Here is a 17,597-nt window from a genome sequence, read left to right on the forward strand (position 1 = left end):
GGAGTAAATGTTCACAGTAGCTAATTTATTTGTTCACACAAACTTAAGATATCTTAAGTTTGTGTTAACAAATACAAGTGTTTGGTACATCTTAAGTTTGTGTTAACAAATACAAGTGTTTGGTACATCTTAAGTTTGTATGAACAAATACAAGTGTTTGGTACATCTTAAGTTTGTGTGAACAAATACAAGTGTTTGGTACATCTTAAGTTTGTGTGAACAAATACAAGTGTTTGGTATGTACCAAACACTTGTATTTGTTCACACAAACTTAAGATGTACCAAACACTTGATTTGTTTTTTCTTCAGGAGGAAGATCCTCATATTCTTATAATGTCAGAACTTTTAGGGATTGACTGTGATCAGATGAAGACATGGATTTGTAATCGCAAGATACAGAGTATGAGGGAAGTTTTCACAAAACCTTTATCAGCAGAGCAGGTATTAAAAAGTTTGATATGCTGGGGCAAATTTTAGTGATATGATTTGTAAATATTAATAATTTCTAATATGCCTTTTGTTTGGTGTATAAGAGTTTAAAAGACTTGTAATAATGATGTGTAAGCCATTTACTACTTGTCAAGCTATTTGAAATTTTATTAATAGTGTGTACTTCATATGATATTTTTCATTATTATAAAAGGAGTCTATAGTACCTTGAAATTCATTTATTTTTTAATAGTATTTCAGATTTTTAAATATCCTTAATATTTTTACTACAAATATGGTAATGTTTTGAAAATTTATGAACATGTGTTTAGTATAATAATATCATGATTTTTAAAATTCACATAGTGTAAATTTTTTAAAATTGGGAACACAAACCATTTTCATTTTGATCTACATTGAAATTACTTCTATAAGATTGAGATTTTGGTGTGTTGCATTCCATGTGTGGATTAAATTTCATAACTACTAACAAGTTTTTGTGTTTGTAATGTGTCATGGGTTGAATATTTAATATCATTGTACTGAAATATTTGCTTAGGATGCTTCTATTAATGTTGTTATGAACTATATATTTGGTGCATGTTTTCTATCCTAGGCTTTATTCGCCAGAGATGCTCTTGCAAAGCACATTTATGCTCATTTATTCGACTGGATTGTGTCTCATATTAATAGGTGCCTGGCAGCAACACAGAAGCACCATAAATTCATTGGTGTATTAGATATTTATGGGTTAGTTTTTATCATTTAAAGTGCTGTTTGATAAAGTGAAATATATGGTTCTTTGTAGTAAAGATAATTCATATCTCATCTGCAAAATACATGGAACTTAAAATGTCTGAAGAAAGAATTGTACTATTTTATTAAAACGTTAAAAGTATGCATAAAACTGTTGTTTTCACTTTTCTAAAGATACACAAAGTTAAGATTATATGTTTCTTAGTGAGTTGCTTAGTTTCTGGCAGGCTGATTTTCAATTTAAACAGTGAATCATATAAAGACCTACTATAAGTATATGTATAATGTTTTAGTTGACTTTTACTCACCACAGTGAACCTATGTTTATATAGAATTTGAAGAATGTACAGCATTGATGCTAATTTATTTTTCTGAATTATTCAGCAGACTAGCTGTTTAAAATAGCCAAAATTAACAATCTAAGTAGTTTATTTAACACACTTTTTAATTGAAATGTACACTTTAATCTGCATGAAGCCTTAATAGCTTATTAATGAATGTATAATGATGTAAAATGTTTCAAGTATTATTTGAGTATTTTCTGGACAGAATTTAAAAATAAAGTGACAATGAATTAGTAAAATAATGTGTATTCTTATTAGCTTTTAATCTTTTGGAACTAAAAAAAATAGTGTAAATGGATGAGAGATGAATGTTAGTTTTAGGATTTTTTTACGATTAGCTTTGCTTTGGAATCTAGAAAAGAATCATTTTTATGATATAAGACTATGTTGATTTTTAATTGTGTCGATTTGTAGGAAATATGTGTTAATATTGTCTCTGTGTTTGAGTAACAACATCAACTTCTAGTTATTGCTGTTTTACAGGTTTGAAACCTTTGAAATAAACAGTTTTGAACAGTTTTGCATAAATTATGCTAATGAAAAGCTACAGCAACAGTTTAATTTGGTAAGTTGATTGAAAATATAAATAATTTTTGAATACTAAAGATCTAATAAGGCAGTGTATTTAAACTGCATATTATTGAAGAATTATTTTTTACAACTAGGTTGTGTGAATTTCAGTGAAGATGACATAGAGGCTTTTATCTATTTTTTTGTTCACTATTTCCACATAAAGTATTTTAGGTTATTAGTGGTGAGTAAAGGTTTATACATCAAAGCAAAAGAACTAGGCTATGTAGTTATGAGCAATAGTATAAATGTAACGTGATAATAGGTTTTGTATCTACAATGACTTATCAGTAGTTTTACTGCTTGAGTTGCATGTAATATACTTTGCTCCAAGGACAGTATGAAATGAAATGTTGAGAAATAGCAGTTTATTTTTCTTGAATTTAGGCTGTTTCTTTTGTACTAAATCCCCCAATATTAAAAAGTATCCCAATGTAAGGTCATAGAAGTAGGATCTTTGTGATCACTGAACTGCTTTTGACCTAAATATGTACTTTCATTTTGGTGGCTTGTTTCCCACATGTGTCTTAAGCAGTTTATCAATTTTATTGTTTCAAAACCTCAGCCAGTTGATAATAACTGGAAGACTGTAGTCTAATATTTTTAATTAAATTGTAGAGATAGTTTCAAAGATGTTATACATTGTTAAAATTGAGCACTTTGTGTTTCATGCAATGACATTGATATTTGTATATAAGGTACAGATCGTACATTTTTGTGGTAGGGAATATTATCCTTTTGGAACCACATATTGGACTGTTGAATACAAATGTCCTTTAAAACATGTTTAGGAACTCTTCATGGACATTAAAACAAACAATAACTAAACACTTAGGCTCAATGTGTAGAATGGAAACAACACTAGATTCTAACCTTTACAATTGTTACATGGCATTTATGGTCAGAGTGTTCACTTGCTTGATTTGTAATCCACATTCAACAATCACTTCTAAACTAGGTGATGACTCTTAAGATTTCAGTTCTGACAGGCATTAAACAAACCTGTTGTTCAAAGTGGTCTTGAAAATTATGTACAGTTTATATATCCATGCTCTTTGAAAGTATCCAAATTCATGGAGAATCTACTGCACCAACCTCTTAGATTATCCATTTTTATAGATAGCCACACTGAATTCAATACAGTCACTGTAAATTTGTTGCAAAGATATTTCCAGCACTTTTTCACAATCTTATCAAGTACACATTTGTCATGTATTGACTGAAATTTTAGTTGCTAGATGTTATATCATGAAGTTCCCACTACTTGTTGGATGTTCTCATTCACAGTAATATAACCAAGCATTGCAGTTACATGATTTATATATTTTACACATTTCATTTAATCATTCGTTTCTCTAATTATTGTAATTCAAAACATTTTGGTATATTACGCATACTCAGACATTAAATACTAATCAATGTATTTAGCATATGTATGCTGTTTACACTCGCAGTTTTCTTGGTAGTAAAAATCATGTCACATATTAATTTTTGTGGAGTGATGTATATAGCATTTATGAACTGTTTTTCAGTTTAAAACTGTTTTCATTGTAATATATAATCAAAAGAATATATATTCTGGGTCTATCCAATATTTTATAAAACTTAAGGTGTGCTTTGCAGACAAAACATCTTGACTACGGTTTTATATTTACTGATAATTATTCTAAACATATACAGTTGTACATTTTTCTTGCAGCATGTGTTCAAACTAGAACAAGAGGAATATGTACGAGAACAGATAGAGTGGAAATTTATTGATTTCTATGACAACCAACCATGTATAGACTTAATTGAAAGTAAACTAGGTATCCTGGATCTTCTAGATGAAGAATGTAGAGTAAGTAAAATTATGCACTGAATACTTGTACTTGCATTTTTGCTCAATCCACTTGAGCTTGTGGCATTAATCTTGACTAGCAGTTGTCTGTTGTAAAATACTGAGTTTACTGTTAAAACAAAACACAGAAAATAAACTAAAAGCTTTTTCAAATAACTTAATCCACTTTTTGAGTGTAATAAAAAAGTAGTAAAATGTATAATTCCAGAGGACAATAAATTTAGTTTATTATTAAGTTCTATTTATGATTTGTGTAGAAAATTCCTTCTAATTTTATAATGTTATAATACAAATATTTACAGTAATATTGACTATTTCTGGGTTTTGCATTTTCCAAAAGTTAAGAAAATAAACTGTTTGGCATTGATTTTCAGTTTTTTAAACATTGTATTGACCTTAATTGATAAAAAAAAAAGACAAAAGATATGGACTATAATTTTAACAAAAAAAGGCTTTTCCAACTTGAAATAAAAATTAGTTTTGGAGAACAGAATACTTCTTGCAAAACGAAACATAAAAACATTATTTTTCTTCTAGATGCCAAAAGGTTCAGATGGAACTTGGTGCAACAAATTGTATGACAAGTGTAAAAAGTGGAAACATTTTGAAAAACCTCGATTGTCAAATATATCATTTATAATTCACCATTTTGCAGACCATGTTAAATATGAATCTGCAGGGTTTCTTGAGAAGAACAGGGACACAGTTATGGCAGAACACATCAATATCTTGAAAGCTAGTCATGTAAGTAACTGATCAGATGTTGCATTTTCTTCTCATGCACATTTCTTTGATTTTGAGGAGCATCTGTTAAAGAGCAGGTGTTATCCTTTGTCTAACAGATTAGCACAAAAAGCTTAACTTCAAACATGCCTTAACCTGAAAAAAAAAATAAAAAAATTAACTTTGTTTGATGCAAACTGGATATTATTTCTAGACATAATTGTAAATTATATAATGACCTATATCTCCGGAATGTATTTCTATTAGTTCAGTACTTTGCCATTACAGCTTCTTCAAGAGTTATTTATAACCTATAAGTTCACTAACATTGAAACTAAATTGGAACAATGTTATCAGTTAAACAAACGTTAACCTTCTTGCTACAGGCAGGTCAAAGTGTGCATGTCACAGCATTTTAGAGAGTTACATTCAAAATTCTATTCAACTACTTATTATCATGGTACGTAAAAAAAAGTTGGCATAAAAAATGTAGTGAGTTAATCAAATTTTAATATTATATAAGTTTTAAGTTCTAAATTTTATAAGGAAATATTTTTAAAAAATCTGCAGTCTCACCCTAGTATGAGAATTATGACATTTACTCTCTACTATAATTTATTTACAACCAGTCCAAGACTTACAGAATTTAACAACATTACTCATTATATTGTGCTATCACTTGGGCAAAGCATAATTTTTATAGCCTTCAGTCCTATTTGGTTACAGAACCATAAAATAGAAAATCAGACCCCATTTGCCATGCCCACCTGTCACATCCTGTCTTTCAGAAATTGCATTTAATACTACATTATTTATAACCAATAGAAAGCCAAAGTTTTAATCTATCAAATGACATATTGTATTATTTTGTTTTCTGTACAGAGAATTGTCTGTTTGCTCACATTTGTCTATTTTGTCACATAATTAGAAAGTCAGAAAAATTGTGATAGTTATGGGACATTGTCTGCTTTTTGCACGTTATTATTCTGTGTTCTTTGGGGCATTATTTAATTAAAATAAAAAATTATTTAGTGTAGTAGTACCATAAATATAAAAAAGTACAGTTAAGTTTCATCAACAATTGACAGCAAAAAAAGAAGATCCAGGTAAGTATTATATTTCTTGTTTATCATGTGTATTCTTTATTTATTATTATAAAAGTAACTAAAATTTAAAAATTAGCAATTTATTATATTATATAAAGTTAGATTAGGTAAGATAAAGATAAAAATAATAATAAATTTTACAGAGGTATGCTCACAAGTAGCTCATGCTTTACATAATTCAATATGGTAACATGAGCTACATCTTTGCCAAGTTATTTACAACTTATGTGGTGATATTAGTTACACACAGTTCAAAGGGCATTAAAATTTAAGTAGAAACAGATGTATATGTTACGAGTTTTAAACTACTTAGGATCAACAAATGTTGTTTCATGTTACAATTAGTCCTTCCAGAATGAAAAAAGAGTAATTAAAATTTGTTTTTCTTATTTGCGGTGGTTATGAGGTTGGTCAAATTGTCCAACCTCATATAAAGTTAAGGTGAAGAAACTTACAGATAAAATATAGAGTTTTGCTGGGGAAAAAAACGTTTGAAATTTATATAGGAGGTTTTAGAAATTATGCAAATAAAATTTGATAATTTTTATATGTAGACAAGTATTTTTAATCTTAACATGAAAATCACTTTGCACTTGGAGCACTCAGCACTCTTACTCCATATATTTAAGGACAATTTTAATTAAGATATTCGATTTTTTATGTAGAAAAACTTGTAATGTTTACCGAAAGACTACCAAATTTCATGAAGATACACCTACCATATTAAAAGTTATAGTGTAGAAACTCTTATGGCTACTTTGTGGTTACAGCGTTGGTCACATTGACTGACCCTGGATAGAAAGAGTTAAGAGATTGATGTTCAAATCCAACTTTTTGATTGGAATAACCCAAAACGAGTTGGCATTGAGGGAGGGGCTGTTTAATAGTTGCTTTCCCTCTAGTCCATTGGATCAAAGTTAGGGATGGTTAACACGTATAGCTCTTTTGGAGTTTTGAATAAATATTCAGTTAGCTTGATGTAAATAAGTGTTCAATTTTCTTTTATGAAATGTAATCAAATCAAACATAAGGAGAACAATTTTCTAGTTTTGTGGAATTGATATCTTTAAACTAGTGCTTGGTGTTTACTTTTTTGAATAAATATTTATACATCAATTTTTATTGGTCCACATTGACTGATGTTTCTTCATTTTTCCATTGCACAGCTTAACCTTTGTTATAGTGCAAATTAATATATTTTTTTTTTACTGGAGTGACATCCCATGTGTTTTTTGTATGGAGAGCTTTTTTAAGTGAATTAAGCTATTTGAAAATTATTAAGTAAACTTCTTTGAAAGTCTATAGAAAAAGATTGAAAGAAAAATTAGAATATGTTTGAATCTCCTTTGATGTCACCTTATTGAAGCAAGTAAAATTCTCCAAAGCTTTTCCTTTTAACAGTATAAAGATTTATAAAAATGGAAAATTTCTTCAAATATCATACGTAATTTAATTAAATTGTTTGCTAGTTTCTAGATATGAAATATTATCAATAATTTTAAGGGAAAATAATATCTAGTTGGAATGAAGATGTGAAACATTATGTTGCTTGAAGAGTTTGTACAATACTTACACCAAACATTGTAATGTTTAAAATATAAATTAGATTTTTTCATGTATTTGAGATTAAGCAGTATAATCTTCTGTAAGCTATAATCATATAGTGTTTTAAAATAAATATCGTCCTTTGAAATTTCAGTTTGAATTAGTGGCAGAACTTTTTGAAGAAGAGAATAAAAATAAGAAATTAAAACCGGTTGCTCAAGTTAGATCTGCAGCACCATCAGCTAAACCATCTGACAAGCAGCACAAAAAAACTGTGGGATCTCAGGTACATTTATTTTTTTTGGTCGGTTATAGGAATTAAATACGTTTCTTTAAAATGTAAAATAATTTGGTCTTTTGTCATATTAATGTTAAAAAAACAAATATTATTTGTTAATTTTAACGAGACGAATTTGTTTTCACATTTTTTATCATAAGAAAAACAAATGTTAGTCTGTTTAAAAAATGTAAGGTCTTTAAATATATAGTTTTTGTATCAAGTTAATAATTAGTTTTAAATTGTTTTCTTATTATTCTTTCAAAATAATAAAATAATACTCTCAGCTTAACTTTAAAATATAGGGTGTCCAAGTATTTTGTAAACAATTTTGAAAACCATACCTGGGAAATGAGTTAACATAGAGTCACATGGTTTATGGCATTTGCAAGAATAATCTGTAAAGTGTTTTTACAGCATACAGACATAAACATGCGAGACAGTCCTAAAGTGGACATTTGGGTAGCAATCATTAATAACACTATCATTAGTCTGTTATTTTTTGTAGAGGCAATTGTTATCTGAAACAGTTACCTTGACATACAGTACTGTGCAAAAGTGTTAGGAAAAAGTACAAACAGTTAATATCTTGTGTGCCTCCCATTTGCTTTAATAACTGCAGACAGTCTTTCAGGCATTGTAGCAACATATTTAATCAAAGTGTCCTTTGGGATTTAACTACAAATGTCTCTAAATATTCCCATAAAGTTTCTTTGGAAGTAACTTTTGATTTGTAAAGTTTTTGATCTTTCAAACCCAGGTTTGCTCAATTAAGTTGATATTGGGGGATCTATGGGGACCATTCATCCTCTGAATGACTCCATCAGCTTTTTTCTTAGCTAAGTAATTTTTGCCTAGGTTGGATGTGAATTTGGGGTCATTATCTTCTTGGTAGTAGAATTCTTTACCAATAATATACAAACCACTGGGTATACCATGATGGATCAGTATCTGATGTTTCTTGCACTGATCCATTATTCCGTCTGTTTTGCAAATATCTCCTGCCGTCTCACCAGAAAAACACCCCCAAACCATCACACTGCCTCCCCCATACTTCATGGTTGGTGCTATGCATTGAGGTAAGTACCTTTCACCTTTCTTTTGCGGGACGAACAATCTACACTTTAAACTAGATATTTCAAACTTGGATTCATCCTTCCATAACACACTTTTCCAATCATCAACAGTCCAGTTTTGTAATTTTTAGCAAATTTCAGTCTCTTGACAATATTTGGAGATCAAAGTAAAGGTTTTTTAACTGCTACACAACCAAATATTCCATTCTCGTTGAGCCTTCTTGATACTGTAGATTTGGACAATTTTCTGTCATTTGGTACATGGTCATTTATCTCATGCTTGATATTGGTGGCAGTCTTCCTTCTGTCCCAAAGACTGCATAAACAAAGATACTTAACATCAGTATCATTGAGTTTAGGTGTTCTGCCTCTTCCTTTCTTATTTTCAAACTTACCTGTCTCAGTTTCACAATCTAGGGTTTACCTGACATGGTTTGGGGAGCATTTCAAGTCTGCAGCAATTTGTCAGAGAGTCCAGCCAGTATAATGTAAAGCTTTTATGCGAACTCTCTGCTCTACTGACAATTCTCTGTTTTTTGGGCTGTGACATGACAACAAAATTTAATATATAGTGTAAAACACTGTTTTTAGTAAGGGTTATTTGTTGGGGGCTATTGAATTGATTTATTCTAGCATATACCGGTACCATATGCTAGCTCCTTGCTAGTTTCTGTCTATATAGTAAGAAACTGCATGGGGTACCATATCAGTTATTTCAGACCCTAAATTTGATCAGTATGTTCATTCAAGCAGAACCTTTATGACGTGCCCTTGGTACAAGTATATGGGAATTCTAAAGAATAAGTATTCTCACCCTGGCTCATTCAATTGTCAACAGGGATTAGTGAAGCATTACTATAGTGTTGAAATTTACATTCTGTAATGGCATGGAAGAATTAACCCCATAAAATGGAAAGAATGACAAAATATTCTCTTGTCCTGTACTTCAGAATTTTACTTTGTCACAGTTAGAAATACTACAATTTAACAGTACCAGCGAGTTGTTATCAGTAAGGATGAATTGAATCAAGAAGGTTTCACAAAAGTTACTTCTGCTATGTTGCAAAACACTTGGCAGGAGATTGCATATAACTCATGGTACTCATGTTGAATTATTGTGGGATTAGAAACAAACTAAACATTATTCTTACACATACAACAAACTATGTCTCTGTGTTAAATGGTTATCCCAGTATGGTATTTCAAAAGTGTTTCCAGAATTATTTGACATTCTGTACATAATTTAATATTAGCTCTCTGTCACTTAGTGAAATAAAAAGATAATTTTATACTTGTGTAATAAATCATTTATGGATATGATTAAATTTTTTATTAGAGTACTTATCATATAGTTTGACTCAGAATTTAAAAATGCAAAAATTACTTTGTTAAAGTAGTATATTTTAATGCACCACAGTTTGATGTAAAACACCAGATTTTTCTATTTTTCATTTGCATTGTTCAAGAATGAAAAGTGAAATAATTTGAATCTATCAGCACTTTAAGATATCAGTGAAAAGCTACTAGGGTGATTGAACAGTATCAACCTTTTTTCACATCAATATTAAAAGGGAAAATATCAATCAGTTTCATTTTGTTTTATTCAGTTTCGAGATTCGCTTGCATTACTGATGAGTACCTTGAACTCCACTACTCCCCACTATGTCCGCTGTATTAAACCAAATGATGAAAAATTAGCATTTACTTTTGAACCTCATCGTGCAGTGCAACAGCTGAGAGCTTGTGGTGTTTTAGAAACTATTCGTATTAGTGCAGCTGGATACCCATCAAGGTTTGCAGTTCTTTTAATAATTGTACACGGACGTATCGATATATCACTAACTATGTATTAGTGTTTTTATAACATCAAGGTTTACTGATACATTGAGAGTGTATAAGCTTTTCCAGATACTCTAAGGTTTATTGATTCAGTCAGTGTGTATCAGTATCTCTTGATATCAAGTTAAGATTATTAGTTTGAGAACAATCAACAAGTGCTTGTGTCTATCTGTTATTAAAGGTTTGTAGGTTTCAAGTATATATCAGCACTCTTGTTGTAGGTATATTAGTGTTGCTGCCCATTCTTCAGAATTTATGAAATATATTATGTAACTATTCCTCCCCCCCCCTCCCCTGTCTGTGGTAAATGACCGCTAGATAGACCAACCTGAGCTGTGAAGTTCCTTTTCTTTTTATTTAATTAAGAGTTTAGCCTGAATTTTTAGTATTAGAAAATAACTCATCATCATACTTGCTAGTTTGTGAAAAGCTTTAGGTGAAGTGTATTTCTTTTTTTATCCCTATCATAAATACAAAATTAAGATTATATATCCAAATTGAAAAATATTATTGTCAACACCACTCCTTACAGTTTTACTGATACAAGATAAAAGCTAAAGTAACTTAAATTAACATTGCACTAAAAAAGAAATCATTTTTTCTTGACTGAACACTATTGAGAGGCATGTTTTTGCAATAAAGTGTTTGTTTTTTTTAATTAACAGATTGAGCCCTTTGTCAGAGCACATTTTTTTAAATTCTAACTTAAATACTGGATACTGTGACACCTCTGTATCCCACCAAATCCTCATACTTTGGTCTTCTCATTGACTCACAAACTGAGTGTTGATATGATAAGTTTTTAAACTGTAAGAATTTGCATAGAAATTGGAGGTGAAAGAAATCTTGTTTTACTGAAGTATAAACCTGCAAGCATAAAACACTCAAAGTAATGGGTGAAGTGTACATGATGTTATCAACCCAAAATTTTATCATGGCTTCATTAAATTGCAGAATGTATTAACACTGATTTACTTAAACTAGAGGAATTAATGGCTGTGATAAATTATTTTATTGTGATATAACTGCTTCTCTTCTGTATTTTACATGTAAGATGGACTTATCAGGACTTCTTAAGGAGGTATCGGGTCTTAGCAAAGTCTAAAGATATTAAACGAACAAATATGAAAGCAACCTGTCAGAAAATTTTAGAAAATGTGATCAAGGTAAGTTTTTATATATTTCACGAGTTTTTTTAATGCAGGAGGAAAATTGAATTATTTATGTTGTTATAGTTTTATTACAGAAAATACATTTAAACACTTGTATTATTAATGAGTTAAGAAGGCCCAAAAATATTTAGAAGATTAATTTATCAATCATAATTTTATTTTATATACATGAAGTTAGTTTTCACACAAAAGTATTATGAAGAACTTTGTATCATTTTCTCTCTAGTACAGGATGCAGAATTCTCTCAGATACTAAATATAAAACTTGTACAAGTAAAATACTTCAAAAAGATATAGACAAAACAAGCTATTGCATCCAGAATCTTAGCATATGTATTTATAATATTTGACTAAGTACAATTTGATGAATTCAGATATACAAATCTGACCCTATATTTGGGTTGTTGTTTTTTTTTCTTGGGTTCTTTGTGCTTGTTATTTTGTGATTTAAGTTTCATATTTTAAATTAATAAAAATTAAGTAAAGTATTAACAAAAACCTTATCAAAAACTAGGATTAACTTTTATTGAGATTTTAATTGCAAAAAAACGTACAATACCCACACATAAGTACTAAATTTATTGGTTTCTATGTATATTTTTTAGAAACTGATATTAAAGTAATTAACATGTAAAAAATTAGAAACTTATTAGATTAGATATGAAAACTTAAAGTCAGAAAAATTGTGATAATTATAGGACATTATTTATTTTTTGCATGATATTATTCTGTGTTCTTTGGTGCATTATTTAATTTAAAAAAATGATTTACTATAGTAGTACCGTTAATATAAAAAAGTATGGTTAAGTTTCATCGACAATTGACAGTAAAAAAAAAGATCCAGGTAAGTGTTATATTTCTTGTTTTTCATGTGTTAGATAAGGTTAGATTAGGCGAAATAACAAATAATAATAAATAAAATTTGTTGTGAGGTATGCTCAAGTGTAGCCTGTGTGTTATATAATTCAATAGGGTAATGTGAGCTACAAGTTCAAGTGATCTGCAGCTTTAATGGAGCAACTATTAGTTAGACATGGTACAAAGGGTAATAAAACAATAAAACTTAAGTATAAATAGATGTATACTGTTACAAGTTTAAAGCAATAAGGATAAACAAATGTAGTTTCATTTTATTTAGTTAGAATTTGAAGTCATTCTAGAATGAAAAAAGGGTAACTAAGATTTTTGTTTTTATGGTTGTTATGATGTCAATCAAATTGACAAACCTCGTATAGAGATAGGGTAGAGGAAATAACAGATACAATATAAGTTGTTACTGAAGAAAAAATGTCTGACATTTATTTAGGAGGTTTTAGAAGTTACGCAAATGAAATTTGACGATTTTCAGATGAAAAAAGGGTATTTTTAACCTTAACATGAAAGTCACTTTGCACTCAGAGCAGTTAATTAAAAATTCTGATTTTTTTTGTCTACAAAAGACACTTTATTTTTAATTAAAGCTTGCAAAATTACATTAAGGTACACAAAACATATTAAAATTTGTATTGTAAAACTCTAAAGGTCAATTTGGGGTCAATGTTTAGGTTGAATCAACTGATCCCATAGCAAGAGAGTTAATAGAAATAAGATTGGTTCGTGTAGTTACAGATCAAAATTTCTGAGCTTTTTAAGATATTGCACTTATTAAGTATCATCATGACCCCTTTATGTAAGAAGTCTTGATGATAAGAAAATGAACATTCATTTAAATATTAAAATTTATCTGCTAAATGGTAATGATGATCATAGTAACGTTAATGTTGAACGCTTATTCTTCAGATATCTATATGAATGTAGGTTATTTGTAGTGAGTAAATTACAGTTTAGATATCATACACATGTACTGTAATTCACATCTACAAGAAACCCATTTTTATACATTGGTTTCCCTTTTTCCAGTTTTACTTATGAAGGTGTAGAATACTCCAGGAATGGACCAGCTCACCCTTTTTGCTGTTGTTGTTCTCAAAATTAAGTTTTCATAATTAGGAAAAGTTGCATAAATTCCTCCAATATTATCCTCACAATAGCTTAGTCTAAAGACATTAAGAATAAAGCAGGCAGTGAATAAATGACTATATATTTATCATTGCGTTGAGTGTGTTTTTACTATTTGGAGATTACAAATTCAGTAATAGTTCCTCATTATTATTCAGTTTATGATAGTTTTTATTCCCATGTTCCTCTATTGACTTGTACTTATTTCTTTAATTAAGAAAAACCATTCTTAACAGAAAAAACATTTGTTATAGAGATAATGATAAGACCTGAAGTACAAAATCTTGCATAATTTTTTAATTAGTAATAGTGAATTTTACTGTCTGTAAGTGATATTTCTACATTCTTTGCAATTCTGTAGATAATCTTCTGTGTTTATGTTTGCTGTAATAATGGCTTATTATAAAAATGTAAATCAGATTTAATTACATCAAATAATTTGTGGGAATTTTCAACTTAATAATTTAATGTGTGAAGTATATATATAAGAAGTATAAGCTTGGAACTTCCATCATGTTTTGTTAAGTGTCGTATATGTGAAAGAACAAAAAGATAATCTTCATTTGGGACTATATTTCCCTCATTTTTTTTAGTGTTACTTGTATATTTTAATCGGGGTAATGGTGTACAACCTCTATTTTATAATCACATGTAATCATTTAATTGCTTCTAATTAATTGTTTCATTTTTTGTCCAGCAACATGATATGTTTGGGAAAACAGTAAGTTGATGTTTAAATTTCATGTGCTCATTTCTATTCTGCATGATGAAAATTACTCTCTTAATTTCTTCATTGTGTCTTGTTTTTAAAATGAATTGTTTTTGTGTACCATATATTGAATTTTAGGAATATAAAAGGTACATATATATATAGCCAACTAAGTAATCAAATTCAAAAACAAATATAATAGCAACTGCTATCATCTCTTAGAATACCATCACTGTTGCTACAACATTCTTGCTTCATAATTATACAGTGTTATATTACCTTTTTTGTACTTTGTTAGTTTACATATAAATAGCTCAATTTACCCTTAATGTTATTGTCACACTAATTCTGTCATCTAGTGTTCTTTTTCGTACATTTTGATACTGCATTGTTAACATTGAGAACCAAACTGTTAAAAATCACAAACATCTTCCAGTCTGTGTAAGTGACTGTTAACCACTTGTTCCTAAGTTTCAAAGTTGCTAAACTTTATGAAAAGTTTCACTTGACTTTGTTCAATGACTCAGAGATTCAACAGGAAAGATTTTGCAGGAAATCTTTAAATGATGAGATCACAAGGTTCACAAGTAATTCTCTTATTCCTTATTTTCTGTTACTTAAATTTGCTCCATTCTACAGAATGTTTGGGACATTCTTGCAGCTAATGTTACCAACTGGCTCAGTGGGAGCTTGATGACTTATAATGCAAGAATTTGAGATTTGATCCCCACAGCAGACACAACAGAGATAATTCTTCAGTATCTTTACATTTAAACAAAAACAAACATGAAGCTTATATGTAAAATGTATCTACACTTGCATCTTTCTATATATATTAAATGCATTATTTGTTTGAAAGTGAAACAAAGGTTTTATATTCAGGTCATGACTCTTGTTGAAGTTACAATAGTTTGTTATTGCTTGTCAAAATGCATGTTTGAAATAATTTACTCAAATGATCATTCACCAGCCTAGTTTGGTAATGGTGCTTTTTAATGATTTCAAGTCATAACTAGGGATTAACTCAATATTTTATTCTATTTATCAACTTACCTTTTTGACTGCTGATACAATGAACAGTACAAAGGATTGCTTGAGAGAGTATGAAATATTCTTTTTAAATCCAAGTCAGGTAAGCAGACTGTGTGAAGAAGTACACAATATCATGTTAGAGCTAAATTCTAATTAAAAAAAAATCTGGATGAAAGCAATTGTAGATTTTAAATATTCAATTTTGTTTCAATGTGTACTAATAAAGAAAGTTGTAACAGCTATGATTTTTATGCTTTAACAGGAAGAAGACAAATTTCAGTTTGGAAAAACAAAGATTTTTTTTAGAGCTGGTCAAGTAGCATATCTGGAGAAATTGCGAGCAGATAAGCTCAAAGCATGTGCTATAATTGTCCAGAAACATATACGTGGCTGGTTGCAACGATACCATTATCTTCAGATAAGAAAGGCAGCCATAGGAATTCAGAGATATGCACGAGGTCTTCTTGCTAGAAGGTTAGTTATAAAGTTAATACAATATTTTAGAAATGTTCTTCTTTCACAAATGATAAGAGAATTTATTAGAAAATCATAGAATTACATTAATATCCTTCATCATCATTACTTTTATGTATTATTAAACATCAAATTGCTATGAAAACTATACTATAGATGATTTTTTTACATTTAAAACTGAGGTGGAATGAAACTTATTATTTTCTTGTAATTATTATTAACTTCTGATCAAAGCAAGCTATCTATATAGTTCACAACTAAAAATTAACCATATAATTAATGTTTCTAATTTAATATACAAATTTAACAAGGAGCATGCAATGTTATTAAACAAAAACTAATATAATATAATAATATACACAGAATTATACATTGTGATGAAATCTGATTCTTGAAGATAATTTATCTCATGTGGGTTCCAGGCTGGCAGAATTCCTGCGACGAACATGGGCTGCTACTGTGATCCAGAAATATGTCCGAGGTTTTATTGGGCGGAGGAGATACCAAAGGCTTCGTTACACTGCACTCAGAATTCAAACACATGCACGAGGAATGTGGGCAAGACAGAAATTCCAGGAGATGCGACGTAATGCAGCAGCTGTTATCATACAGGTAAAGTTATTGATAATTTTCTCATTAGTAAAATTTTCAGTAATGCCATTTAAATTCAAGGTGTTAATGATGAGCTTATACAATTTAATAAGAAATTAATACTCTTATACTTCATTCAAATGAGCAATGTAATACTCTGTTAGGCAAAACAGGTTTATTTTTTAAGAAGGAAAACCTAATGTCCATCCAAACATACATTATGTCTCATGTGGAAAAAATCTGCCGTTTTTCTATGAGTGTTCTGAAGTGATACTGACATAACATACAGTTTTGTAGATCTTGTAAGATTTTGTTATGTGACTTAACTCTTTTAGTGGCTGCTTTTTCTTGGGACAGAAATCAACCTTGTGGATACTTTTCTCCCTTCTTAACTATAATGATACTCTTTTTGTAGAAGTTTTACATTTGAATTGTGACTGTTCAAATACCTAATAGTTTACATTTGTGTCGCATGTGCTGAAGCAGATGGCTGAGGCAGAAGTTAAACACTATTACCACGATTCTTTTCTCTTTCCTCCATGAAACACAGAACTTGTATCAAATGTAGGAATGAGGAAATGGCGTTTTAGTAGCCTACTTGGCTTTGATGATGTATTTGCGCATGGATTTTGACGTCGTGTTTTTGCCACCTTTTGAGACAAATTCTATCAGATTTATGATAAAAATCAAGTCTTATAAACTTTTGCTAATTTCATAAGTTGAATCTTAACGTATCACAAATTGTACTTTTATCCACATCTTGTACATGCCTTCATTTAATGGGAGTGGCCATTTTTGTTGAAACTTGTTAAAGGGATTATGAAGACATTTATTTCAGGACAAAAGTTGATATGGGTACCATGTCTGAGTGAACAAGGAAATAAGTGTGTGTGTGTGTGTATATATACGCAATTCCTGCCCACTTAATGGGTTAAGAGAGATATAGCATAAAAATAAATGAGCATTAAATAATGATTTTAAAAGTACAGCTCGTGATGAAAACATTATTTATTAAAAGAGAACTGATTTAAGAGGAGATCATGTGTTTCCAAAACTTTAATATATTATAATAGAATATAAGACTATTTGAAGTATCCTTATAGATTAATGTTATTT

At 29.5% G+C, this 17,597-nt stretch overlaps 1 protein-coding gene across 2 annotated transcripts in view; it reads left to right on the forward strand.

Moving 5' to 3' along the window:
* Positions 1-17,597, forward strand: part of LOC106466952 (unconventional myosin-Va-like) — a 110,169-nt gene that overhangs the window by 43,472 nt on the left and 49,100 nt on the right. The window contains exons 10-20 of one of the 2 annotated variants that reach the window (XM_022395048.1): positions 310-441; positions 1,046-1,179; positions 2,013-2,094; positions 3,799-3,939; positions 4,477-4,683; positions 7,468-7,599; positions 10,274-10,458; positions 11,560-11,671; positions 14,373-14,396; positions 15,679-15,890; positions 16,313-16,502. In XM_022395048.1, coding sequence (XP_022250756.1) covers positions 310-441; positions 1,046-1,179; positions 2,013-2,094; positions 3,799-3,939; positions 4,477-4,683; positions 7,468-7,599; positions 10,274-10,458; positions 11,560-11,671; positions 14,373-14,396; positions 15,679-15,890; positions 16,313-16,502 — 1,551 coding nt within the window. The remainder of the gene's footprint in view (positions 1-309; positions 442-1,045; positions 1,180-2,012; positions 2,095-3,798; positions 3,940-4,476; positions 4,684-7,467; positions 7,600-10,273; positions 10,459-11,559; positions 11,672-14,372; positions 14,397-15,678; positions 15,891-16,312; positions 16,503-17,597) is intronic. The other variant, XM_013927267.2, reaches the window with a different exon arrangement.

This window comes from Limulus polyphemus, unplaced genomic scaffold, assembly GCF_000517525.1.
Source record: "Limulus polyphemus unplaced genomic scaffold, Limulus_polyphemus-2.1.2 Scaffold2437, whole genome shotgun sequence".
Lineage (NCBI taxonomy): Eukaryota > Metazoa > Arthropoda > Merostomata > Xiphosura > Limulidae > Limulus > Limulus polyphemus.